General features: G+C 31.2%; 1 protein-coding gene across 6 annotated transcripts in view; it reads right to left on the reverse strand.

Moving 5' to 3' along the window:
- The window catches only part of LOC101896320 (ecdysone-induced protein 75B, isoforms C/D), a 307,818-nt gene that overhangs the window by 13,596 nt on the left and 267,108 nt on the right, over positions 1-27,114 (reverse strand). For 4 of the 6 annotated variants that reach the window (XM_059124111.1, XM_059124112.1, XM_059124113.1 and 1 more), the window contains one exon: positions 23,529-23,673. In XM_059124111.1, the coding sequence (XP_058980094.1) occupies positions 23,529-23,673 (145 nt within the window). Of the gene's footprint in view, positions 1-1,211; positions 2,222-23,528; positions 23,674-24,457; positions 26,545-27,114 lie in introns of those variants that run through there. The other 2 variants (XM_059124110.1, XM_011295660.3) reach the window with 2 other exon arrangements.

Consider the following 27,114-nt stretch of genomic DNA (forward strand, 5'->3'; position numbering starts at 1 on the left):
CAAAAACTTAAAAAAAAAAATAAAATATATAAAAAAAAAATAAAAATATAATTTCTATAACTTAACAAAATTGTGAAACATTAAAAATAAATAAAAAAAATAAAATTAATTAATAAAAAAATAAAAATATTATTTAAACATTTGTAAAAAAAAAATTAAAAACTATTTAAAAAATAAGCAAAAAAAATAAATAAAATTACAAAAATAATAAAAAACAAAATAATGAAAAATCCAAAAAAAATATATATTTTTAAAAATACAAAAATTGTAAAAAGGAAAATTAAAAAATAAATATATATAATATAATAAATACTATAGTTAATTACTTTCGAAGAATATAAAAAATTACAAAAATATTAAAACACTATAAAATATTAAAAAAAATAATCAAAAAAAAAATACATATATTAAAAAAAATATATTTTTTTATCTTTATCGACTAGATCTCAATTTCAGATATCAACAGAGCCTTGAATATCAAATTTGAGAATTCTAGGCCTTTCCCTTCACCCAATACCAAATTTAGTACCATTTCCAAACCACCGTCAAATCTCAAAAACACAGATACGATCTTTAATCCAAATATCAATTTTCACAATTTTATCTCTATCCCTTCACCCAATACCAAATTTAGTATCATTTGGTACTTTTCGTACAATTATAGTACATATTTCCAAAAACCACCTACATATCTCCAGGCTACACTCGAACAGCGACCCTAATACCAAATTTTGAATTTTAAGCACTATCTGTTCGACCAATACCAAATTGTACCAAATGCAGTACTGTTTAGTACTTTTCGTTTTTTTTTTTTTTTGGTAGAAAATACTTAAATTTTTCAAAAAAAAAAAAAAAAATATTATATTTTGCCTTGAAATCCTCGTCAATCGAAGCAAATTTATTGTGACCATTAATGAATGGAGCCAGTCTTTTTTTCCTAACCAGCAGAAGAAATAAACTGGGTAAACAGCCATGCCATGCCATTTCTAGTTTATGGCTATTTCTCTTTTCAATTTCACTTTATTTGAAAAGAAATACGAATAGAAAAAACAGCATTGGCTGCAAATAAAAAACAAACCAACCAACCCAAAAACCTGTCTGGCGAAAAAAAACACGTGAATATCCATTTTTTTGTTTGTTTTGGTACCTGGCGGTTTCATTATTTGCAACTCTTTAATTACAACAACAAAAAACAACAAAATTACACTTACGGGCATTGTGATAGTTGACATTGCCTTTGAGTATACTCTTTAGTATGGGTAATTCTTCGGCCATGTTTATAATTGTGTGTGTGAGTTATTTTGGTTTTTTTGTTTTTGAAACGTTATTTTGAAAGGAATTTTGGCGTTGAATTTTTTTCCTTTATTTTTCAAAACATTAAAACGCCTTTTTCCATGGATTTCTTTTTTTGGTGAAAATAAAAGTTGGCACAATTTCACTTGATTTGCTTTTTCTCTTGATGTTAATTTTTTTTAGTTTAAAAACTTGAGTGACATTTCAAAACTTTTTTCTTGTAGATATATGGGAAAAATCATCAGGTACTATTTGATTTTTAATTCAATATTTTTTTTTAATTTTTTTTTGTAACAGGAACTTTGAATTTCTCTTGAGATATTTTGCTTTTTTCTTATAAAAATTTTCTCCTTTGTATTTTTTATTTTAAAATATATTTTTTTTGGTTTGAATTTAGCGCGTAATCCTCAGGGTGTACGAGATAACTGCTGCTGCTGCTTGTTGTATATTTTATTTAAATTTTTATAAATATAAAATTACTTTTATTTGAAAATCTTTGGATTGGTTGTATGATTTTGTTTTTTTGTTTTGCAAAAAAATTTCCATTCAAATACTTTGCCGTGTTATTTTCATATTTTCTTCAAAAATTTTCATGTCACCACTTTTGGTTTTTAATTATTTTAAATATTTTCTTTAATATATTCCATTTTAAATTTTCATTGATATTCTTTTTTCATTCAATAATTTATATTTTTTTCAAAATGTTTTATTTTTTATAAATAATTTAATTTTGTTATTTTTTTATTTCTATTTCTCTCTGCTACCAGTAGCCACTGTTGTTTGATTTCATTTGATTTCTTTTTTGCTTTTCTGTTTGCTATTTGTTGTTAAACATGACAAAACTCGACAAGGTCTCGAACGCGACTAACTGTAAAAATCTTAGGCATGTTACGAATATACCCAAAAAGGTACAAAATGTGTATGGGCAGCAAAAGCAAGCAAGCAGCAGCTAGCTGGCTGGCTGGCTAGTACATCAGGCAAACAAGCAGTACACAACAAACTTTGTTATAAGTCTCTCTCTTAATGGAATTCTCATCATCACAATTAATGGCGTTCCCCCAACAAGAATTCTAAGAGCCCCAATGTATTAAGAGAGCAAGAGAGTTCTCTTTTCCCTTTTCACATGGAAAGCTTATTTATGTTTTGTTAAGGGAGACACAGTGTCCATTGTTATTGTATTCCCCCCCTTTTACCAAGAGACATATTGTTCTCTCTCTCTCGGTCATGTAAATTGGCGAGAAAAGTTCAATGTTCGTTCTTGGCAGAGTTTGTGTGTCGTTTCGTTTCGTTGCACTCAAATACATTGACCGATGTTAAGGGGTTTTTGGTCTCTTAAATGTGCCGCGCCATTGCTAAGCTGGCTGTGTGTTTGAGTACGTGTGTGTGTTGCGTTGTGTGCTGTGTGTGGGGGTTGTATGGTAGTTAATGAACCCTTCAAAGGTACAACCACACACATAAAAGGTTATTGTTTGATATTTTTCAAAGGTTAAGAATGGAATCGAACTGAAAATAAAACTACAGAGAGCTGCCTACGTGATAATTTGAAAGAGAGTTTTTTTTTAAAGACTAGAAAAAGAATATTATTTTTTTTAAATTAAATTAAATTTATATTTTATTAGAAAAAAAAATAGAATTTGTAATTTTAAAAAAAATCCCTCCGCTTTATATGAGATATGGGATAATATTTTGGAAATATTGAGAGATGTAAGTATTAAAAATCGTGCGATTTTGTGGGTAAGGTATCAGAAGGTGTTGGCCGATATCTATGATCATCTCAGCACAGCTTGCTTTGGTAAAAATAATAGGTTGTGTGAAATTTTAAGAAACTTGGATGCTTATAAAGCATTTTGTGAGCGTTTTTGCTATTTAAAATTTTGACCCCTTTGTGGGGTAGGTACCAGAAGGAGTGATCCGATATCTACCATATTCACACCAAATCTTGTATTGATAGAAATATTTGGATGTGCAGGGTTTGAAAGGAATCCGATGCTCATTTTGTATTTTATGAGAGATAAAATTATTCACAATTTTGAACCCTTTGTGGGAAAGGTACCAGAAGGAGTGGTCCGACATATTCCATCTTCACACCCGATCTGGTATTAGTCGAAATATTGTGATGTGTAAAATTTCAAGATATTCGGATGCTTATTCCACATTTTACGAGCGTTTTTGCTATTTGAAATTTTTAGCCCGTTGTGGGTGAGGTACCAGAAGGATTGGTCCGATATATTCCATCTTTTCACCAAATCTTGTGTTAGTAGAAATATTTGAATGTGTGGAATTTCAAGAGATTCGGATGCCTGTGTTGCATTTTATGAGCGTTTTTGTTATTCGCAATTTTGATCCCTTTGTGGGAAAGGTACCAGAAGGAGGGGACCGGCATTTTCCATCTTTTCACCAAATCTTTTGTTGATAGAAATATTGAGGTGTGTGAAATTTGAAGAGAATCGGATTCTGATTTTCCCGCTTTATAAGGGTTTTGATTTTTCAACATTTTGACCCCTTTGTGGGGAAGGTACCAGAAGGAGTGGTCCGATAGATTATATCTTCACAGCAAATCTTGCGTTAATAAAAAGATTACGATGTATGAAATTTAAGGAGATTTCGATGCTGATATCGCACTTTTTTATGAAATAAAATTATTCAAAATTTTGAACCTTTGTGAGGGAGCTACCGGAAGAAGTGTTCCGATATTGTTAAATTTAGCACCTTATCTAGCTTTGACATAAATATTAGGATTTCCAAAGTTTGCACAAAATCGGATGATCTTTTCTTGTTATATGAGGTAATTTATTTTCTATGAAAATTTTGACCTCTTGTGGGGTAGGTATCGGAAGGACTGAAATGTTATTGCCCATCTTTGAACTCAATTTAAGTGTGTAGGTAATATTACGATGTACCAAGTTTGGATTAAATCGAATACTCCCTTTGAGATTTATCGTTCGGACAGGCGAAAACGGACACGTCTAGATCGACTCCTATTGTCCTGAAACAGATTTGGCCCAAAGAAGCCTAGGGTTATTTTGTTGAGGCACATTTTGATCACATCAAATGATATATACACTCTGTAGCCATAAAAAAATTATTTAAAAAATAAAAAATTTAAATTTTTTTTTTAATTTTTTGTTATTATTTTTTATTTTTAATTTTTTAAATTTTTTTTATAATTAATATTTTTGTATAAATAATAAAAAAATAAACGGCAAAATATAAAAACAAATTACCGGCAAAATTCCTCTACTCTTCAACATTCCAGCTTTTTAGCTTTTTGTCTCTCTTCTAAGAGAAATATTTTTCTTGCATCTCTTTTACAATAAAACTTGCAAGCTCTGCTCTTAGCAAATTTCTCTTTGCTATACCAAAGAAAACTTCAACACATGATAAGCTTTCTGCCATTAAAAAATAAAGCATTTGATAAAGCTTTTCACCTTTGATGAAATGGTGAATAAAGTTAATGCCATCAATGGCCACCAACTTTGGGCTGATGACAAAGAACTTTTGAGAGCTTTGGCTAAAGCTTTTGGCAAAGTTCATGACTTGGAATAATAATTACAAAAATGCAAACATTGATAAAAAATATATTAAAAATTTATATAAAATATATTTATTTTTTAATATTTTTTGTTAATAAAAAACCACCTTGAACTTCATTTCGAAATTTAAGAATGCATGTGGTAGCGACCTTTTTGTTCTCTGAAGGTTTTCCCCGTGGCATGTGGGTGTGTAAAAAGCCATTAAAATTAATTAACATCCAAGTACTAATGTTTGTCTAATTATTTGTGCAAACAAAAAATAATTAAACAAAGTAACAGCAACCACAACAACATAAAAATGTGAATTGAATGAAACGTCCTTTTTGGGAATGTTTTGTATTTTTTATTATTACGCGTTTAAGTAGAACGAGGGCAGTGCACACACGGACGCACACACACTCGATTTGATGTCATTTGTTTGAAATTGCCTTGGGTTCAATGACTTTTTGGTGCGTTGGGGGGAATAATGCTAATAATAAAAAATAATTTTTGAAATTAAAACAACTACACAAACTGCTCGAAAATCGGCTATTTATGTAGGTATACTCGATTGTGTGTGCCAATTTTTGTTTTAAATTTTCAAATAGAAATGTCAAGGTTTTCCGAACAAAAATTACTACTTTTAGTAATTAATCAAATGAATCTATATTAATTTGTGTCAAAAAAAAATATCTCTATCCATATATGGTTGGGAGCAGAGATTGATGACAAATTGGCCTAAATTTTGTTTTTCAACCAATATTTAAATTAATCATGGCTGAAATGGAATATACATACATACATATGTATTTGTATTTATGGCCACCTCATATTGCAAAATTGTGAATGAAACCGTTATCATGTTTCATAAATGTGTCTGTTTTGTTTCAATTTTTTTTTGTTTTCAACGAAATGGAAATCGAAAAAGATATCAAAAACGCCACCACTACCACTCATGCTCAAGAGCACCATCATCAGCTGGTGGTCAATGAACTTTGGCAAGTAATGGGGCCAACGAAATGAAGAGAAGTAGAAAAAAGGCGAGACAATGAAATTGAAAACGAAAGCGAAGTAAGTGAGGAAAAAGTAATTAAAAATGGATTTTGAAAGTATTTTCTTTAATATTCTCAAAATCAAGTTTAGGTTTTTTTAGAAAAAAAATTGAAAAATATTTTTTTTTTGGAAAAAAATTGAAAAAATATATTTTTGCGAAAAAAAATTGAGAAATATTTTTTTGGAAAAAAAAAATTGAGAAAAATGTTTTTGGAAAAAAATTGAGAAAATTGTTTTTGAAAAAATAAAAAAAAATGATCAAAATAAGGTGAAATTATTTTTTTTTTTTGGGAAACAAACACAAAAAAAAAAAAAAAAACAATTGCATAAAAATTATTTTTGAAAAAAAAATTAGAAAAATGAACGAGGGAACAGTAGCGGTCCTCATTATTATTATTATTCAAAATCAAGTTCACTTTTGGGAATAAAAAAATAGAAAAAATATTTTTTGAAAAAAAATTTTTTTTTTGAAAAAAAATTTATTTTTTTTTAAAAAAATATCAAAAAAAAAAAAAAGATTATCAAAAAAATTGAATTTTTTTCGGGGAAACAAATAAAAAAAAAGTCAATTGCATAAAAATTATTTTTGAAAAAAAAATGAACGAGGGAAAATTATAGGTCCTTATTATTATTATTCAAAATCTAATTCACTTTTTGGATTAAAAAAAAAAATAGAAAAATTAGTTCAAAAGAATAGAAAAAATATTTTTTTGAAAAAAAAAACATTTTTAAAAACAAAAAAAATCAAAAAATGAACTTTTCGGGGAAACAAACAAAAAAAGCAAAAATTATTTTTTTTTTTTTTTTTTTTTTTTTTTTTTTGAAAAAAATATTAAAAAAAATTATCAAAAAAGTGAATGGATTTTTTTTTTTTTTGGGAAACAAAATAATTCATATAATCTTTTTTTTAGACTTAACAAAATGAAAATAAATTAAAAAATACAATTGAAAAAATATTTTTTGAAAAAAAAATTGAAAAATATTTAAAAAAAAATTAAAATAAAAAACTAAACTTAATTTTTTCGGTGAAAAAAAAAACAAACAAAAATAAATGCATAAAAATTATTTTCGAAAAAAATTAAAAAAATGAACCAAATTCGAATCAAAAATCAAGTGAACGGTGTCGATTCACTGAGTTTTCATAAATATATCATTTTTAGTAGTCAAAACCAAGTTCACTTCTTGAGAACCAAAACAAAAAAATTGAAAAAAATATTTTTTGAAAAATATTAAAAAATATATCAAAAACACAAAAAAAATACAAAATTTTTTTCGGAGAAACAAAAAAATTAAAAAATAAATAAAAACTATTTTTTTTTTAATAAAAAAAATACTTAATTCGAAAAAATCAAGTGAGCAGTATCGGCACACTCCTTTTCGTACCTCTTCAAAAGAGCCTACAATTTTGATTAAAAATGGTTTGCATAAATTTGACGTATTTACCCCAAGACCCTAAAAACGGCGTATTATCAATTATCAAAAAATTCCATTGCGCATACGTCCCCTGGACCTCTGTAACCACTACAAAAAAAATTGAGTTTTTTTCCCTCAAAATTTTTTTTTGTGATTTCTTTCTCAAATTCCCAAGAAAAACACAAAATCGAAATCTAAGTTGGCGGTTTAAAAGCCTAAGACTTCCGTCGTTTTTTGCTATTGTTGTTATCGTCTATTTGCTATTGTTATTGTTTTCTAGCTTTCTGTTCATTTTGCAAATTGCCATTGTTATTTTTATCTATACTTTTTTTGGTTTGTTAATTGTGTTTAAAGACCTGGCTTAATGATGATGATGATGATGCGCGCGAAAGTAAAAGTGAAAGTTTTCTTTGGCTCGATGGTGTTGGCTTTTTTTTTTGTTATGGGGTTTTTGAACCATGTTCGTTCGTGTTCTTCATAATTTTTTGCTAAATTTTTTTCTCTTTCTTTTTGGTAAGGTATGGTAAGGTGGTGCTGCTGCCAAACTTTTGTCAATGATATATTTCTTTCTTTCTTTCTTTCTTTTTTTCAAAACTATATTTATTTTGCATTGCAGCAACAAACGTGTTTTGACTACATCACACATGTGTGTGTGTGTGTGCGAGCATGTTGTACGGTATGCCTGTCATGGCTTGGGTTGTGTGTGGCTGCTGATCAAAAAGTCATTGACTTGGAAATTTCTTTTTCTTTCTTTTTTTTCTGATTATTTCACTTTCACTTATTTTGTGAGTGTGAGAGCGCCTGTCTGAGCTCTGCCTCAACTAAATTACCCAAGCTCAGTTGTGTGTGATTTTTTTTTGTTTATTATTTTTATTGTAACCTGATTTTTTTTGTACCTACCTCAATAAGTGTAGTTGTTACACAAACTACATAAAAAATAAGCGAAAAAAATTAAAATTAAAATACCCCCAGAAACTTTCTTTCGTTCCTAAAAACTTTCTTCGTGGCTTGGTAATTTCATAAATGCGAAAGTTATTAAAACCATGATTGAAATAAAGGCAAACACATGGCAAGTCAATGACCGACCGCGAATTACAACAGTATAGAAATTTCAGAGGGGAATCTTTCTCATCAAGGCAGAGGTAATTTTTAAGGCGGAAAATAAAAAAAAAATAATTTTTTGCAAAAATGGAAAATTTATTTTCCAATTTTATGCGAAATTTTTACCTTTTGTGGGGGAGGTACCAGAAGGAGTGGGCCGATTTATCTTATATTCACAGCAGATCTTGTGTTAGCAGAAATATTAAAATGTGTGAAATTTTAAAAGTATCGAAGGCTTATTTCACATTTTATAAGAGTTTTAAATACTCAAAGTTTTAGACCAGTTGTGTGGGAGGTACCAGAAGGAGTGATCCGATCTATTTCATCTTCACAAAATATCTTGCGTTAGTGAAAATATTGAGATGTGTGAAATTTGAAGAGAATCCGATTACCATTTCGCATTTTATGAGCGTTTTGGTTATTCGAAATTTTAACCCCTTTGTGGGGGAGGTACAAGAAAAAGCGGTCCGATCTATTCCATCTTCACGCCAGATATTGTGTTAGTAAAAATATTGAGATGTGTGAAATTTGTAGAGAATCAGATGCTTATTTCGCTTTTTATAAGCGTTTTGGTTGTTCAAAATTTTAAAACATTTGTGGGGGAGTTACCAGAAAGAGTGGTCCGATCTGTTCCATTTTCACAACAGAACTTGTGTTGATAGAGATATTTGGATGCGCCAAGTTTGAAAGGAATCGGATAATTATTTCGCGTTTTATGAGCGTTTTGGTTATTCAAAATTTTAACCCCTTTTGTGTGGGAGGTACCAGAAGGAGTGACCTTATATATTCCATCTTTACACCAGATACTGTGTTGGTAGAACTATTAGATTGTGCCAAATTTTAAATGAATCGGATAATTATTTCACGTTTTATGAGCTTCATGATTTTTCAATATTTTGATCCCTTTGTGGGGGAGGTACCAGAAGAAGCGGTCCGATGTATTCCATGTTCACATCTTGTATTAGTAAAAATATTAAAGTGTGTGAAATTTTGAAAGGATCGGATGTTTATTTCGCATTTTATGAGCGTTTTAATTAATCCAAATTGTAAAGTCTTTGTGTGGGAGGTACCAGAAGGAGTAGTCCGATATATCCCATCTTCGTGGCAGATATTGTGTTATTACAAATATTTCGATGTGTCAAGTTTGAAAGGAATCCGATGCTTATTTCGCATCTTATAAGCGTTTTAATTATTCCAAATTGTATATGCTTTGTGTGGGAGGTACCAGAAGGAGGGGTCCGTTATGCCCCATTTTCATAGCAGATATTGTGTAATTAGAAATATTTGGATGTGCCAAGTTTGAAGGGAATCGGTTGAACATTCGGCGTTTTATGAGCTTCATAGTTATTTACAATTTGGACTCCTTTGTGCGGGATCTACCAGAAGGAGAGGTTCGTTCTATTCGTTCTTCATACCAGATCTTGTTTTGGTAGAAATATTTAGATGTACAAAATTTGAAAAGAATCGGACTTCATTTCACATTTTTTTAAAGTATTAATTATTCAAAATGTTAACCCTTTGTGGGGTTAGTACTTGATGGAGGGGGCCGATATTGTTCATATTCTCACCTGACCTAGCAGTGATAAAAAATTAAGATTTGCATAGTTTCCACACAACATTTGTTTTCTTAGGATTTTTTTATTATTTTTTGTTTTTAATTAAAAAAAAATCGAAAAAATCAAACTTTATTTTTTAACGGTTTCTTTTTTATTTTAAAATATATTTTTTTTATTTTAAATTTATTTTTTTTAAATTTAATTATTTTTAAGCGTCAATTTTGCTTAATTTTCAAAAAATCATTTTTCCAATTTTTTTTAATCGTTCTCAATTTCCCACAAAATATTCAAAGTTCACCTTAACCTGTCCATAAATCATGCATTTCGATGGAAAATCGAAATAGCAACAACAACAGCAACAATAACAAGAAAAAAATCTATGAAAAACAAATTTTCAAATTCGCGTTCCAACATAATCCAAGGTAAAATCTTATTACATTCACAAAAATATTCATATACAGAGAGCGCTCTTCTCAAGCCTTCACACACACTCATACATGCATGCACCCAACAACCATGCATAATGCAAAAATGCATTTGCAATGGTTGAAGCATCCAACAACACAACTACTCTCATTTATAGAGTTGTGCTCTATCTCCGCCTCTGCTCTCTGCAAAAAATCATTGAATGCAATTCGTCAAACTGACGACGACGATGATGATGATGACGATGTTCGTTTGGCCTCATGGACTCAACGACAAACAGACAGTCAAAGTGTCGGCCATTCGAGTGGGATAGTCAGTCAGTCACTTGGCCAGACCGTGAGTGTGTTCACTTGAAAATTGCAAGTTGAGTGACCGTGCATGACCCACATACAAGTCTTTGCACTCTTGCGACAAAGGCAAACCAATGCATGCACACACACACAGCCATGCACATATTTTTTACATGGCCTGCCTAGCTCTTTGTCGCACTATCTCTCATTGGATTGCATTGCATTTTAGCAGCCAGCGTACGTTGATGTAGACATTGGCGTTGTTCTCGTTGCCTGGCGTCGTTTCCAACGAAACGACTATGACTGACTCTATGGGGGCTAAGAGATGATGATAAGTGTTTGCTTGCCTCCCCCACCCCACTCCCACTACCATCCTTGTGTTCCACAAAATTCGAAACGAGGCTAAAGATAAAATGCATTTGTGTGTGTGTGTGTTGGATGCATGGATGGATTGTATGCTAAACGAGCCAGTCTGTCGTTTAGCCAAGCAGTCAGTCAGTCATTCAGTCAGTCGGCCATTGCAACCAACGACACTCATTTGCAAAAAAGAGCAATGAACGGCATTCAGCACAGTTTTCAAGTCGTTGTCGCGGTTGCAGCAAAAAAGTGCATAGCTTTGCTGCTACAACAATGGGCATGTGCACGTCATTGCTGGCAGTGGTTGGTTGTAGAATACGAAAGCTAACGAAGGCAAACGATGTTGATTGAGCGCCAAAATTGCCAAGTCTCGTCGTCGTCGTCGTAGGCATTCGATTCGTTTATGCAATCTCTTTGGGGTGTCTACGAACCAGGCAAGGGAAGATGGGGAGGGGGATGGAGAGCACATACACTTGAAACCTTCGAGAAATTTTCTAAAAGTCGTTGAACCTTTTCAATGCATTCAAACAAACGCCAACAACAAAAACAATTTCTAGAGCAATGCAACGTGATAGGAGTTTGTGCGGCTGGTCTCCAACGAATGAGATAAACAAAGGAGCAAGATATTGAGAGTGTGCGAAAGAGAGAGAGAGTCTCCACAATGGCAACTGCTTAGTGTAGGTTAGGGTAGTCTCTCCCCACATTTGGAGCATTTTGCAGACCAAACAAAACTAGTTTTGGGAGGCATTGAAAAATGAAAGTGTTTTCGACTGAGTATTTGAGAACCTGTTGTTGTTGTGGAGAGAAAATCACTCAAAGAGATAGGTTGGGAGAGAGAAAGAGCCACTGTGGTTGGGTTGTTTGCTTTGCTTTGCTTGTTTGAATATCTTTCTTTTACGTTGTTGCTTGTTTTGACAGACCAACTTTTTTTTTTTAACTTGGCTATCAAGCAAAAGGTAAATGAACTTTTTGAAGGTTCACTTAACATAGTAAGGCAGCAGCAAAATTGCCAACTGTTTTATAATACAGCAACACAACAGCGTCAGAGCGCCAGCAGCACAAAAATAAACTTGTTATTACGTTAATACCTGACATGAGGTGTTTAATATTTTTTTCTTCATTTTTTTCGTTTGCTGTTACTTGGACAAGCCTGTTTTTTGGCTGGCTGGTTGTTTGTTTATCTGTTGGTTATTTGGTTTTTTTCGCTGGAATCGAAAATTTCACCAGCCACCGACCAAAGGCCTTTAACAACGTCTTGTTTTCATTATTATTTCATGACGGTGGCAGAGCAGAGTACTAACAATTTATGTAATCAGTTGTGTTTTTTTTGCAAAATGTTATCAACAACACCACACAATGGCTTAGAGTTAAGTGAACCGAAAGAAAGTTTCAGGTTTGTTTTTTTTTGAAAAAAAAAAATGTAAATAAATAAAAAAATATGTAATGACAATTAGCTGGTGAATGAGGTAGAAAAAAATATTTTTGCAATTGAAAAAAAAAATTGAGAAAGTTTTTTGCGAACGATTTTCATTGATGGGAGGGAATTTTGCAGAACAGAAATATAAATCAAAATTAGAAAAAAAATATTATAAAATTATTTTGAAAATTTTTTGAATAGTTTTCAAAATTAAAAATAAAATCTTCTAAAAAATACAAAAATAATTACATTGTGGGACAAAATTAATTTTCTTCAATACTTCCGTCGAAAATCCTATAGATTATGAAAGCTGAGCTAAAAAGAGAAGGCACATGTTTCGGCGTTTTCCAAGTTTTATAGTGGACCGATATGTCTAATTTTCAACACCAAAGATTCCAGATGTATTCCAAGGATCCCTACCAAGTTTCAAAACTCTATCCTAAACCGATCCACTGGTTATTGAACAAAGAAATTAATAGGAAATTTGCCGCAAATTGGGAAAAACTGCTAATTTTTCCAAAAATAACCGAGGTTTTTGATAATATTTTTTCATGGTACAAAAAAAAGATACAAATTTCGTTTCTTCAGGAACTCACCATGAAATTTGTTCTAGAATAATTCTTCCTTTGATACTTTTCCCAAAAATCACGCATAAAGGAAGATTTTGACTCGGATTGGAAATGCTAACATTTTCTTTAGAAATTAACAAGGTTTTCTGTTAACAAAAATTGATGATATTTTTTTATGGTACATATTGAAGATACAAATTTCGTTTCTTCAGAGACTCACAATGAAATTTGATCTAGAATAATTCTTCCTTTGAGACTTTCTCAAAAAAATGAAGTATAAAGGGAGATTTTGGGTTGGATTGGAAATGCTAACATTCTCTTTAGAAATAAACAAGGTTTTTTGTTAACAAAAGTTGATAATATTTTTTTAATGGTACATATCAAAGATACAAATTTCTTTTGTTCTGAAATTCACAATAAAATTTGATGTAGAATAATTCTTCCTTTGAGACTTTTCCCAAAAAATCAAGTATAAAGGGAGATTTTTACTCGAATTGAAAACATGTCGAATAAATAACAAAAAAGTAAACATAATTTTCCCTTCTAAAACATAAAGTTCGAATGTAATTTCCTCAAAAACTATAATAGCTAGATGAATGGTTTATTCTGAGATTTATAGTGAAATTTTGTGCCGAACATTTCTTCCATTGGCATTTTTTGTCTACAACGAAATTCCAAGTTACCTTCAGGCATAAAATCGAAAAAGGCCAAAGAAAAAATTATCCAAAAAATAGGGAATATTTTCGGTATTTTTGGTTACATTGATGCAAATATTTTTTTAATATCCAGTGGAAATAGAGATTTCTTTTCTGTGGTGACCTTTGCTTAAATTTGATGTAGAATAATTTTGCCTTTAACACTTTCCCCAAAAAATCACTTATAAAGGAAGATTTTGACCTAGATTGAAGACATGATAAAATAAAGAGGTAAAAACGTAAACACATAATTTTCACTTGTCGTACATAAATTTCGAATGTGATTTCCATGAAAGCTATTAGACTTAGATATATAGTTTATTCTGATATTGATAATGAAATTTTGTGCAGAATATTTCTTTCATTGACACTTTCTGCCTAAAACGAAATTTTATATTACTTTCAGGCTTCAAATCGAAAGAAGTCCAAGAAAAAATGATCAAAAAAAGGTTAGGGAATATTTTTGGTTTGATGCAAATATTTTTTGTTATCCAGTGGAGATAGAGATTTTCTTTCTTTGGAGTCTTGGAGTGAAATTTGATAAGGAATATTTTTGTCTTTGGTGTCAACCTTCTAAAATCATGCTTTGTTGCAGATTTTGGCCCAACTTCACACAAACTACAGCTTTAACACTAAAATGTCTATTTATTATTTGGGAATTCCTGGCGTTTAGGTAAGTTTTAGACCCTTGACATATTCTAGGACCTATGGTGGAATTTTACGACAAATAATTTTGTAGAACATTTTGATTTGCTACAATGCCGTTTAAAGGGAGTTTTGTAGCATATTTTGAAAAAAGGACCAAAAAGACCGTTTTGGAGACTCGTTTGAGGGTTAAAATATCAGACCAAAATAATCCTCATATTGTTATCTGCAATATTGCCAAAGACACTATATAGCTAAAATGCACGGAATCAGAGCAATCTTTATCCAAATAATATCCAAAATTGTGGAAGAGGGGGGAACTTGCCCCCCTTCAAATTATTTTTTACTTCGAATATTCCCTTTGTTTGTTTTTTTCGAATGCATTTCTTCTCTTTTTTTCTAGAACAAACTATTTGAAAGAATGTGTTTTTTTTCGTTTTCATTCATTATTTTGAGAGGCATTTTGTTTTCATTTCAGATGATGATGATGATGGTGTGACGGCGGCGTTGATGACTGCTGACTGCAGTCTCAATGACTCTGGCTGGCTGACGTTTGTGTGTCAATTTGCACTCGTTAAAGATGTTTGTGGAATGACAACGAGAAGGGTACAACACAAAAAAGCCGTGGTTGATGTTGTTTTTGTTTCATTTTCTAGAGGCCGCTATTAATGCGTAGCCTCCATATTCATTATTTTTTTGCTGTTGCTGCTACTGGTGGACGCTCAGTATTTATTATACAATCATTGATATTACTACTAGAGAAACATTAATGGCTGGCTGGCTTGCTGCTGCTGCTTCGTGCCGCCTGGGTCTTGCCAGTATTCAGATAGATGATAGTTTGTCTACATGGCAAATGAGAGGCAGCTAGTCAGCCACTCAGTCAGCCAGCCAGCCAGCAGCAGTTTTGAAAATGTACGTAATATATTTGTAATTGACCTGAATAAAGTTCAAATAACTCGTCGTCGTCGTCGTCGTCGTTGTTGTTGTTTTTCGCTGTCGACAATAGCACTTTAGTTTTATATGAGGCACACATACACACACACACACTCGCACACACAACACATAATAAGTTGTTTTGCATGTGTGTGAGTGTAAATTGAAATTTATTTGAAGAGTAGTGTAGATATTTGGGTTGCTGGTTCGATGTTCAAATGCAATAATGTTTTTTCTAGTTGTTGTTGCTATTGGTGTAAAAAATTGTTGTTGTTTTTTTTCTTTGTAAATAAAAAATGAAAGGCATAGCGACAAGTACATTGTACGTGTGACCCTAAATACAAGGATTTTCTATTTTATTTAAATTTTTTTGTATTTTTTAATTTTATGTATACATGGAGTGACAAAGAGAAATTTAGAAAATTTTTTGCAAAAAAAATAAATGAAGTAAAATGATATGAATAAAATGTTTGAAAAATGGCTGGAATTTCAATACAAAAATGTCTATGAATTTTAAAAAGAAAATTTCTTTACTTTAGGAAAAAAAAAATATTTTTAAAAAGAAATATGTGAATAGAAAAATTAAGAAACATTTACAAGAAAAGAATCTTAATAAAATTTCTTTAAAAAAACTAAAAAAAACTAAAAAAAATTTGCAACAAAAAAAATGAATAATATAAAAAAATTGCAATAACAAAAAAATGTTATTAAAAAAATTATAAAAAATGGTAATAAAAAATTTATTGAAAAAAGTATTATTTTTCTAATAAATAGTGTTAAAAAGGTTAGAAATCTCATGAAAAAATGACTTTGACTTTAAAAAAAAATCTCTTTTCTTTTAAGAAAATAATTTTAACAAAAATAATGGTTAAAAAATGAAGAAAAATTTGCAAGGAAATAATATGAAAAGTTTTTCAATTAAAAATGTATGAAAAATATAATTTCTATTTAATTTTTATTATTAATTTAAATTTTTCTAAATAAAAAAAAATAAATAAAATTATTTTATTTTTTATGGAATTTTAAAATTATTTCTTAAATATTGATAAAAAGTATTTTTTAATTAATATTATTTTTCCTCTATTAATTTAAAAAATCAAAAAAAAAAACAAAATGGGTTTTATAAAAATACATAAATTTGTTAATAAATTTAAACTATTTTTTCCAATTTTTCATGAATTTTTCATTAATTTTTATTTTCTGATTTTCATTTTCAAAATTTTTTTTTAATTTAATTTATAATTAAAAATGAAGTTAGGTTTTGTTTAAATTTTTATATTTTTTTACAAATTTGATTCAAGAAATAAAAAAATCGAGCGATTAAAAAAACAAATAATGTTTTATTAATTTTTTTTTAATATTATTTTTAATTAAATAATATTAATTAAAATTTAAATTTAATAACGATAAATTGATTTAAAAATCAAAATAAAATATTTGATAAAAAATAGAAATTAGTGAAAAAATTATAAACTATTTTCCAATTTTTCCCTGATTTTTTTTCCAATATATTTTATTCGATTTTTCATTTATTTTCATATTTTTAAAAATAAAAATATATTTTTAAAATTAAAAATATATTTTTAAAATTAAAAATAATGTTTTTAAATTAAAAATAAATTTTGTTTTTCAATTTTTTTTATTAATTTTTTTTGTACAATTTTTCCTATTTTTATGTCGATCTTAAATTAAAAATATATTTTTAAAATTAAAAATAAATGTTGTTCTTAATTTTATTTATATTTTAATTAAATTATTTTTTGTAAAATTTTTCCTATATTTATTTCGATCTATTTAATTTTTAGTTTATTTCTAAATTTTTCACATGTTACACCTTCATTTTGTATGATATTAACAAAAAAGTAATAACAACAACAAAGACAATTCATAAATTACTCATAATTTGTCTCATTTAACGGCAAATTGATGAACAACCCGCATCGAACAGCAACCCACCTCAACCATTCAATATCAAAAGACCTTCTCTCACAACTTGCACTCTTTTACTTCAAGAGAGCAACCTCTCTCTCCACAATTTGTTTATTTATACAATATCTATAAAATATATATCTGTTTGTTTGTTCATTCGTCCATTCCACTAACCAACCATACGAATGACTGACAATTTGTCTGCTGCAACAACAACAACAGCAACTACGAGCAGCACATACTTTTCAATCTACATATCTATGTACGTTTTGTTGTGAGCTGATTGTGACCTAGTTTCGCATTTTGTGAACGAACGTCAGACATGCGGCGGTCAATGAACTTCAGAGCTCTTGAACATGCACACTCACATACAATGGCATAAAAGCTTGCCCCGCTGCTGCCCCGACCAGGCCCTCATCTGTGGTGGCTTGTTTTTAATGTGAAGAAAGAAAGACAAACCAAAAAAACAAGGGAATATTGCCTTACTTCTGCTCCATCTCCCACACCCCTCTCTCTATCCACCACCACCCCTTCACACACATAAAAGTGAAACGTACAATAACAATACTTAGGCCAGCACAACAACAAATACCATTACATCTTTGGAATGGAGGAATACACAGAGAAATTTTGTAAGTCTCATTTTTTTGGAGGGGGGCTTTTTTTGATGGGGAGCAGGGAAAAACCTGGGTCTTTGGAATACGCATTTAAAAAACTAAAAAGAAATTTTGTTCACACACACATACACACGTACAAATGTATTTCAATTTCGTTTTCATTTGTTCACAGTTCATCATCATCGTCACGATCATGCTACGTTATTTTGTTTTGTTACAATAAAATTACTATGATTTGTTGGTGGTAGTAGTAACTGTAACCTGGCTCAAAAGCCCATGGCCAAATAATAAATGAAAAAGAAAGTAGTTTTGTACGATGTTTTTTTTTGTTTAGTTTTTTTTTTTTTGTTTCTTCGTTTTGTGCAATCTCAAAAAGAAAGTGAAAGTCGTGGTCGTCCATCAGAGATTCGGTTAGGAAATACCTCGACGTCTTTTGGCTGTATGTGTGTTTGTGTGTGTGTGCTTTTTGTTCAATAATAAATTAGTAAATATTTCTAAATATAAATTTTTCTCTTTTGTTGTGTTTATTTAGGTCAAACATGGCAAAATGTACAAACGTATAGATAATTTATTAAATAAGTTGAACAAACAACAAAAACCATTTGGTTAAAATTTTAAAGGAAATTAATTTTGGCCAACGTAAATATTTGGGTCTGAGAAAAACAAAGAGAAGAAGAAGAAGCAAATAATTTAGGCTAATAGTTTGCTTAACAAGTGGAATTTGGCAAGATTTTCCGATTTTCATAACAAGGACGTGGTCTAGATTTTCATTATGGAGAATGGACTTTCATTTGGAAGGGGGGAGGGGTTTGTATAACAAATTAAAAAAAAAATTAAAAAAAAAAAATAAAAAAAAAAATATATTTTGGCGCCCAACGTGGGGTCCACGCATTGGTATTTATATTCAAACAAACTAAGTTATATGGATTATGGAGAAACTTTCGTTTATGATGTCAATTAAAAAATAAAAAAATTATAGCAAATAGTTTGGTCTCACGTTGGGCGCCAAAGTTTGAAAATATTTTTTTTTCAAAAAAGAAAAAAATTCTATTTTTTTGTTTTATTGAAATAATTGAGTTTATGGCTCTTATTTTAAAAACAAGAAAAAATTAAAAATAAATAAATAAAAATATTTTTACATAAAATGGCGCCCAACATGGATATGTTAATCAAAGATTTGAAAACAGTGAATCAGTACTTGAAAGAAAAATAAATTGGAAGTATCGGCATATCAAAATTCAAGAAAAAATAATTTCATTGAAAAATGGCGCCCAACGTGGATTTTCATATCATTTCTACCGAATTTATAAAAGTGGCGCACTACATTTTTTTTAAATCAATAATTTAATATATTAAAATTATTAATATATTTTTGCAAACATCAATTGGTAAATTAACACGGTTTGGGATATATTTTTTTTCTGAAAAAAAAAAGTATTTTTAAACTAAATGGCGCCCAATGTGGTTAATTTTTTTAATAGAAAGTTGAAAAACGGAAAAAAGTATAAACAAATTTTATTAAAAAAAGACATGGAAATTTGTTAGAAAAATGCCGACAATGTGGTTACAACGTCGGTTTTAATTTTTTAATAGAAAGTTGAAAAATGAAAAAAAGTACCGAATAATTTTTTATTTATTTTTTAGCAAAACAATTGAGAATTTTTAGGAAAATGGAGCCCCAAATATTTTCAAATAAATTCTTCTTTTATTTGTTTTTTTTTTTTTTAATTTTTGAGGCAGCAATTGAAAAATATATACTTTTTAGCATGGCGCCCAACGTGGGGCTTGTCAGTAAATATGTGTTTTGTGTGGATTTAGTTTAACAGGTTTTGGTATTGAGTTTTTCTTCCGAAAAACCTATCTCTGAGAACCTACTTTATGCTCTCCTCTCTGGTATTGTATTTTTTAATCTTTGATGCCTCCAATTTTTTCCTCAAACCCAACAATTTGCCTTCTATCATTCATCAAAACTTTTTTTCTCATCACCCGATTACCTTCAATGTCTCTTTTTAATAAATTATTTTCGATGACTGTTTCATTACGGTATTTTTTTTTTTTTTTTGTATTTATTTTAATTCATTACATTTTTGTTGTTTGTATTTTCATCAAGACCTTGTATTCATTATTTTTTTTGTTTTTTTTTCGAACCAGCAAACCACCAATGAAAAATTAAGGCAAATAGCAACAGCAGCAACAACAACAACAATTTGTTGTACAAAAACATTCAGTATAAAATAATGTTTTATTTTAAGTTTCCTTGAAAGATAATAAAAGAAATAAGCACATGGCCAGTTTTATATAAAACAAAACAGCTACAGCAACGAACAACCGCAACAACAACACAATATCATATACCACAGATAAACTGTTATTTTTGGGGGAGGCCTCATCAAAAAATAAAGAGTGCGAGAGGGAAGTAACCCGAGTGTGGAGGTCTCTGCTGCATACAAAATAGTAGACACACAGTGAACACACACACACATCAACAATTTACTTTCATTTTTCATTTCTTTGCCGTCAACGGCAAAGCACCACAGCACACACGAGAAGAGATGGCAGAGCAAACACAACTCACGTAGGCACACACAATACACCACACTCACACGCACGCACACTCACAAACAAGAAAGGGGAGCCATGAGAAAGAGTCAATGAACTCGTCATTATTGCTGGCTCGTGTTATATAGTACTCATCGTCGTCATCATCATCATCGACGTAGTCGTCGTCGTCGTTGATGTTACGAGTTACACACATGGCCACGAAGAAGTATGGAGTTTGTTTGTTTTGTTGGTTGGTTGGGAGGGGGTGGGCTGGGAGTGAGGCAGGCAGGCAGGCATAACTATTAGGCAATCCAGAAATAAAGAGACTCTCTCTTGCATAGTTTCCCGTTTTTTATTCAATACTCTTCTCAGTGTTATGTGTTGTTATGATGGCGGCAGAGCAAGGGAGTGAGTGTTGGGCTTTCTTTGGGGAATGTGTGGTGTTGTTGTTGGTTTCTTACAATTTATGGCAATTTCCTGTTTAGACGACAGCACGTATTACAAATAATAGAGCATAACTGGCCATACAACATGTGCGTGTGTGTGTGGCTTGGCATTAAGTAATATTTGTTGTTATGCATAATTTATTTGGGGGAAAAAATTACAATCTTCAAATTGTAATTAAATTAATATTTTTAAAATCACAACTTCTCAAGAGATCCGAAGATAATGTAAACAAATTAATTGAGTAAAATATTTTGAAGGTCTATCTGCTCTCCTCAAGATTTGTTTTTTTTTTTATTTTTGCTCATGCATACAATTACTCTGCCCAAAAAATAAATGGCTGCTTCTTGTTCTCAGCGGTCGGAGAGTAAAGCCTGCAAAAATTTGGGTTAAGTACGTTCATTCAACTTTTGGCACCATTTCATAATATTCTGTTTAACGAGACGGACGGACGGACGGATCATGTCAGCCAGCCAGCCAGTCAGTCACTCAGCGTAGCAAGCGGCCAGGGTCGTTCAACAAAAACAATTGTGGCTGAGTGTTGATTTTGTGCGGGTGTTTGTTTTTCAACAGAAAACAATGATGACACAAAAAAAAACTTTTAACATTTATATGGGGCCCCATAATAACAATAAAATTAAAACAACAACAGAAAGAATTTGCTTAAACAATTATGGCGCAAAAACACACACACACGGGACGGACACAGACACCACCAGAAAAATTCAACGAACCCCAAAAACTTGAACTAAATAAATAAGCGTGCGGCTGTTATCGCTTCAGCAAGTGCGGATTTGGCACTCTACTTTCCAGAAAACACTAACAACAACCATATGCAAAAAATTACAAAAAAACGAGATTCAAGCCGGTTGTGAATCACACTCATTGTTCTTAAGCAACGCAACGCAAGAAGTCTTGTCGGACAAATGTTTTCCCGTCTGCCAGGTGAATGAACTTGACTGTGTTTGTCATCCAATAAAAGAACACCAACAAAGTAAATAAAAAACTTGTTATTTGTTTGGCCTCAAAACAACAAAAAAAATTCTGCCATATGCAAAAACACATAATAACAATAAAAAAAGAACGAGCAATCGCCTCCTAACTGTTGTAAACAAAATAAACAAATTTTATTTCCAACAAGTAGCTGTAGCAGGTTATTGAACTTCAAAAACAGCAGTTCCCGGTAAACTAAATAAAAAAAATTAGTTCAAAAATTTTTCTACTTTGGACTTTTTGGATATGTGGAAGAGGTGCTAAAAGGCAATAGAATTCCGGAGAAATTCTAAGTTTAAATGGGGGGAACATTTTTAGTACGTTAAAATGAAATAAAAAGAAAAAATAACTGTGAAAATGATAAGAAAGAGAATTGGTCCTGCGACTTCGGGAATTAAAAAGGAAACTTCTGAAGTATTTCTAATTTTTAATAAGAAAAGAATTTTGGATATTTTGATGCAAAGTAAAATGAAATGAAGAGAAAAAATATAGAGCATATTTATGGAATTTCAAAACACGGTCCTTCGAGCCTCAAAATGGAAAAAAATTCTAGAAAAGTTCTAGGTTCTTCTTAAAAAATGTAAAAAGGAAAAAACTGCAAAAATTTTGACCAAAATAAAATGAAATAAAAAGAAAAAATAGACAGAAAATGTATGGCGTTGATGGAAATGGTCCTTCGACCATCGAAAATTGAAAAAGGCACATAAAAGCGAAAATTATAGAAAAATACTAGTTTTGGATGGAACAATGCTTGAAAGAAATGTTGTAAATTTTTGCAACAAAGTAAAATGAAATAAAAAGAAAAAATAATCTGCAAAATGTATAACTTCGAGAAAATGGTCCTTCGAACCTCAAAATTGTAAAAGACGCTAAAAATTCTAAAAAAAAACTCTATTTTTAATTGGAAGAATTGTTGTACCTTTTTGACGGAAAATAAAATGAAATAAAAAGAAAAAATTCTCAGTAAAAGTCAAAAAATCAAAAAATAGTGTTTCGACACTCTAAAATTAAAAAAAAAAACACTAACAACCGAAAAATCTAAAAATTAGATATTTTTTTGGACAGAAGCAAAGTTAAAAGAAAAAATGATCAGCAAAAGTCAAGCTGTCGAAAAATTGTACTTCAACCATGTAGTGTGAAAGTTTTCTTAAAGGAATTTTTATGAAAAAAATGAGGAAGATGCTGCCATATTTCGTACGGAATACCTTCCCAAAAATGTATGGATTTTTAAAATTAGTTTCAGGGAGATTCATTCGTAGATTTTTGAAAAATGTTCGTAAAAAGTACCATAATATGTTGGAATTTTTCTAAGAATGTTTAGAGAAACATCTAATATGGATTTTTTCCTCGTTGTGTTCGCAAACTCGTGTCTTAAAGGCTAGAAATGGCAATCCTGTCTTCCATTCAAGTTTTTTGGTCCTTCGACCAATTTGTTTAATATAATTGATTTTTTGGTCCTTCGACTTATTAGAGATTTCTTTTTTATTTATATGAGTTTGTCCAAGGCAATCCTGCCTTCCATTTAAGTTTTTTTGGTCCTTCGACCTGTTTGAGGTTTTGTTTTACTTTTATTAACTCTTCAATTTTAATTCTTTTTGATCTAGATTTTGTTGAATAAAATTTAGTTTTTTGATACTTCGGTCTGTTCGTTTTCATTTTTAATCCCCTTTTTACTTGAAATTTGGTCCTTCGACCTTTTTTCTAAATCTTAATTTAATAGAGAAAGAAAAAAACTTGTACTCACCATCTCGACTCATGCCGACGGCAATGCATTTTTTCAGCCGACAATATTGGCAGCGATTGCGATTGATGCGCAATATGCTGCATTGTTGATTTTTTGTACAGGGGCGATATTGAATCTTTTGCTGGATAGAGCGACGGAAGAAGCCCTGAAAGTAGAGAAGGAAAGAGGGGAATTTAATAAAAAAAATTCTTTATGAGAAAAATTTTATAAAAAAAAAATATAAAAAATATTTATAAAAAAAGTTGGAGATAAATGTACCAGACTAGTTTAAATTTTTTTCAAATAAGTTTTTTCAAATATATATAAAAGAATGGAGAAATATGCTTTTTATATATATTCAATGAAAAAAATGGACGATGACAAGAATTGGGCTGAATTTGTGGTTTTTTTTTTTCGATTTTTAAAAATTATTTCAGAATTTAAAAAATTAAAAATTTTAAAAATAAATACTTCTTGAAAAAATATTTTCAAAACTCAATTAAAATTAAATTTAATTTTTTTGAATTTAATTAATTTTTTTCAATTTTTAAGTTATTAAATTAAATAATACATTTTTTTAAAAAAATAAAAAAATATTTTCATTTAAAAAAAAATTAAATATTTTCGAAATTCAATTAAATTAAAAGTAATTTTAATTTTTTGAATTTAATTAATTTTTTCAATTGTTAAATTATTTTAGGAACAAAAAAGTTGTAAAAAATACATATTTTTAAAAAAATATTTTTCAGAATTTTTTTCAAAAATTTTAGACATTTTTCTTTAAATTTTTTTGGAAAATTTTCTAATAAGAAGAGATTCATAGAAAATTATCTACAGCATTTAATATTTATTTTTCTAACTAATTTCAAAATTTTAATATTGAAAATATTTTTCCTAATTAATTTAATTATTTTCCTAATTTTCAAAACTATTTTGGGTTTTCAAATTACTTTCTCATTTCGTTGTTGCTGTTCTACATTTTGTTCCGGCTCACCGCCCTCCTCATTACTTCTCGCTGCAGTTTCATTGTTGTTACTATTATTATTTCTATTAAATATGGCATCATTTTGTTGCTGATCATCGGTGGTGGTGGTTGTGGTGGTGTTCGTGTTTGTGGGTTGGTTGCTGGCGCTGGCACTGGTCTGCTGTTTGCCAGTTGTCTCCAAATTCTCATCGAATTTCTGACACAAATAATTCAAGGTAGTCAAGTCCTCTTCTTTTTTCACCTCATCATCGCAACCCGAATCCATGTCCATGCCACAGCAATTCGGACAATTGCAATCCTCTTCCCCACCGGCCATCAGATAGTCCTCCATTTGGGCACCATCATCATCACTGGAACTGTCACGTTGCTGCTGTGACAATTGTTGGGGGGTACATGTACAACCTATGCTAAGGGAATGTGTGCTGGAGGTGTTGCTGATCATGGAGGAATTGCTGTCGGAGCTATCGCGCCGTTGCTGTTGTTGCTGGTGCTGCAGTTGTTGCTGATAGTTTTGTTGTTGCTGTTTCAGCAAAATGGCAATTTCTTTGTGGGTCTGTTCGGCGAGGTTGAGTTCTTTGTTGCTGTGATGGGGGGCTGAGACTGATGCTGATGTTTGAGAGGTGTTGTTGGTGTTGTTGTTCGGTGATTTGTCTTTGTCATTTTGGGCTAATTTATCACATATTTGTTCTTCCGTTTCTGCCTTCTTGCTGGCCTTCTCCTCTTCTCCGCGGCATCTTTCGTTGCTCTCCCCCCTGACCGGATGGGCATTGTCTTTATGTTGTTGTTGCTGCTGTTCCTTTTGCTTCAATTCGCGGGCATAGCGTATCTTCTTCCAGGGACACTGTTGCGGCTCATAGACATTGGCCTCTGTTTTGGTTTTGGAAGCACCCTTCTCTTCCTCGGCTACTTCTAGGCGGTGTTCTTCACCTGGATGAGGTTTTGGAGATCCTTCATGAGATTGTTGTTGTGGTTGTTCTTGTGTTGTACTAAAATTGTTGTTGTGATATACATTTGTTGTTGTTGTCTTTAGGTGAGTGTTGTTGTTGTCACATGGAGCGGGTGTTGTTGTTGTTGTATTGAGAGCGGGTAATACTACTAGCTGTTGTTGCTGTTGCAAGGAGTTGAGTAAAGGACTGTTGTTGTTGTTATTTGCCATGACAACAACAGCACCACTGGCGGCTGAGGAGGAGGAGGTGTTATTGGAGGTCGTTGAGTTTTGTTGTTGTTTCAGTCTTTTTGGTTGTGCCAATTGTTGAGCTAATGTTTGATGTTGTTGCAATTGTTGTTGTTGAGGTTTTTGTTCCACATAGATAATTTGCTGTGGTTGTTGTTGCTGTTGTTGAGGTATGACAATGTGTTGTTGCTGCTGCTGCTGCTGGTATTGCATTGGCAACATGCTGTTCGCTTGCACCACAGGACTAGTATTTTGTGTCATTTTGGCAGCCTGCTGTTGGGCGCCACCACCACCGCCCATTACCTTCTTGGTTATGGGCGCCGATTCCAGTAATCTCACCAGCGAAGCATGCTGCTTCTTCAATTGTTGGCTTTTGTTCGTTGTTAGCTTTTGTTGCGGGACAGGTTGTGGCAACTGGTGCTGCTGCTGCTGCTGGGGTATTTGAATTTGGTATTGTTGCGGCAGCTGCTGCTGGCCATTGCCGGCCTGCTGCTGCTGGTTGTTGGCCAAGGCAGCTGTGGCCAGGACAACAATTGTGGTGGTCATTTGTTGGCCGCCATTGACCTGTGACTGTTGTTGTTGCTGCTGCTGTTGTTGCGATGGCGGTCCGGCAATGACCGCCTGACCCGAGGCCGTTGTGGCCAAAAATTGTCCATTCCCCAGACTCCGCACCACCTCCAACTGCTGGGGACCTTGATGTTGTAGCTGCGGGTATGTCTGAGTACTTAACTGGCTGGGTGCTGCATGCAAATGATGATGATGGTGATGATGATGATGTTCGGTAATGGCCACCGCCGAGGTGGTTAATTCCTGCATAGCACACACCATTTTTCCGAATTTTTTTCAAAATTTAATTTTTTTTAAAAAAAATTCCTTTTTTTGATTTTTTTTTTTTTTTGGTTAAAAATGACACTTTTGTTGGATTTTCTTTGTGGGGAAAAATCACAATAATTTTTTTTTTGTAAAATTTTTTTTAAAATTTGCTATTGAGGAACATTTTCATGCGCTGCCACTTTTTCTTTACTTTTCCCAAGAAAACAAAGCAGGGCGCCAAATATTTTTTTCAAAACTTTTCTTTACTCTCAATTTATTTCCATTGGCCAGAATTTTATATTTTTTTAAGAAAATTATTATTTTTTTAAAAAGCCTTATTTTTGGCGGCAAGGCTTCAACCACCGTCCGTCCGTCTCAAAAGGTCCCTTTGGCCTTTCTTTTATTATTTTTATTTATTTTCTGGCTTGTTTTGTTTGCTTTCTTTACAATTGTTGTTGTTGTTGTTTTCAATTTTAGCGCAAAAATTGAATTGTTAGAAACGACGCGTGTTTTGTTGTTGTTATTCCACTTTGTTTGCTTCTTGTGGGGGACTTTTCTCAACAACAACAAAAAATGAATTTTTCTTTTATTCTTGAAATAATTAAAATCACACGTAAACACGTCCGTTTAGTTTG

The sequence above is a fragment of the Musca domestica genome, unplaced genomic scaffold (assembly GCF_030504385.1).
Source record: "Musca domestica strain aabys unplaced genomic scaffold, Musca_domestica.polishedcontigs.V.1.1 27, whole genome shotgun sequence".
Lineage (NCBI taxonomy): Eukaryota > Metazoa > Arthropoda > Insecta > Diptera > Muscidae > Musca > Musca domestica.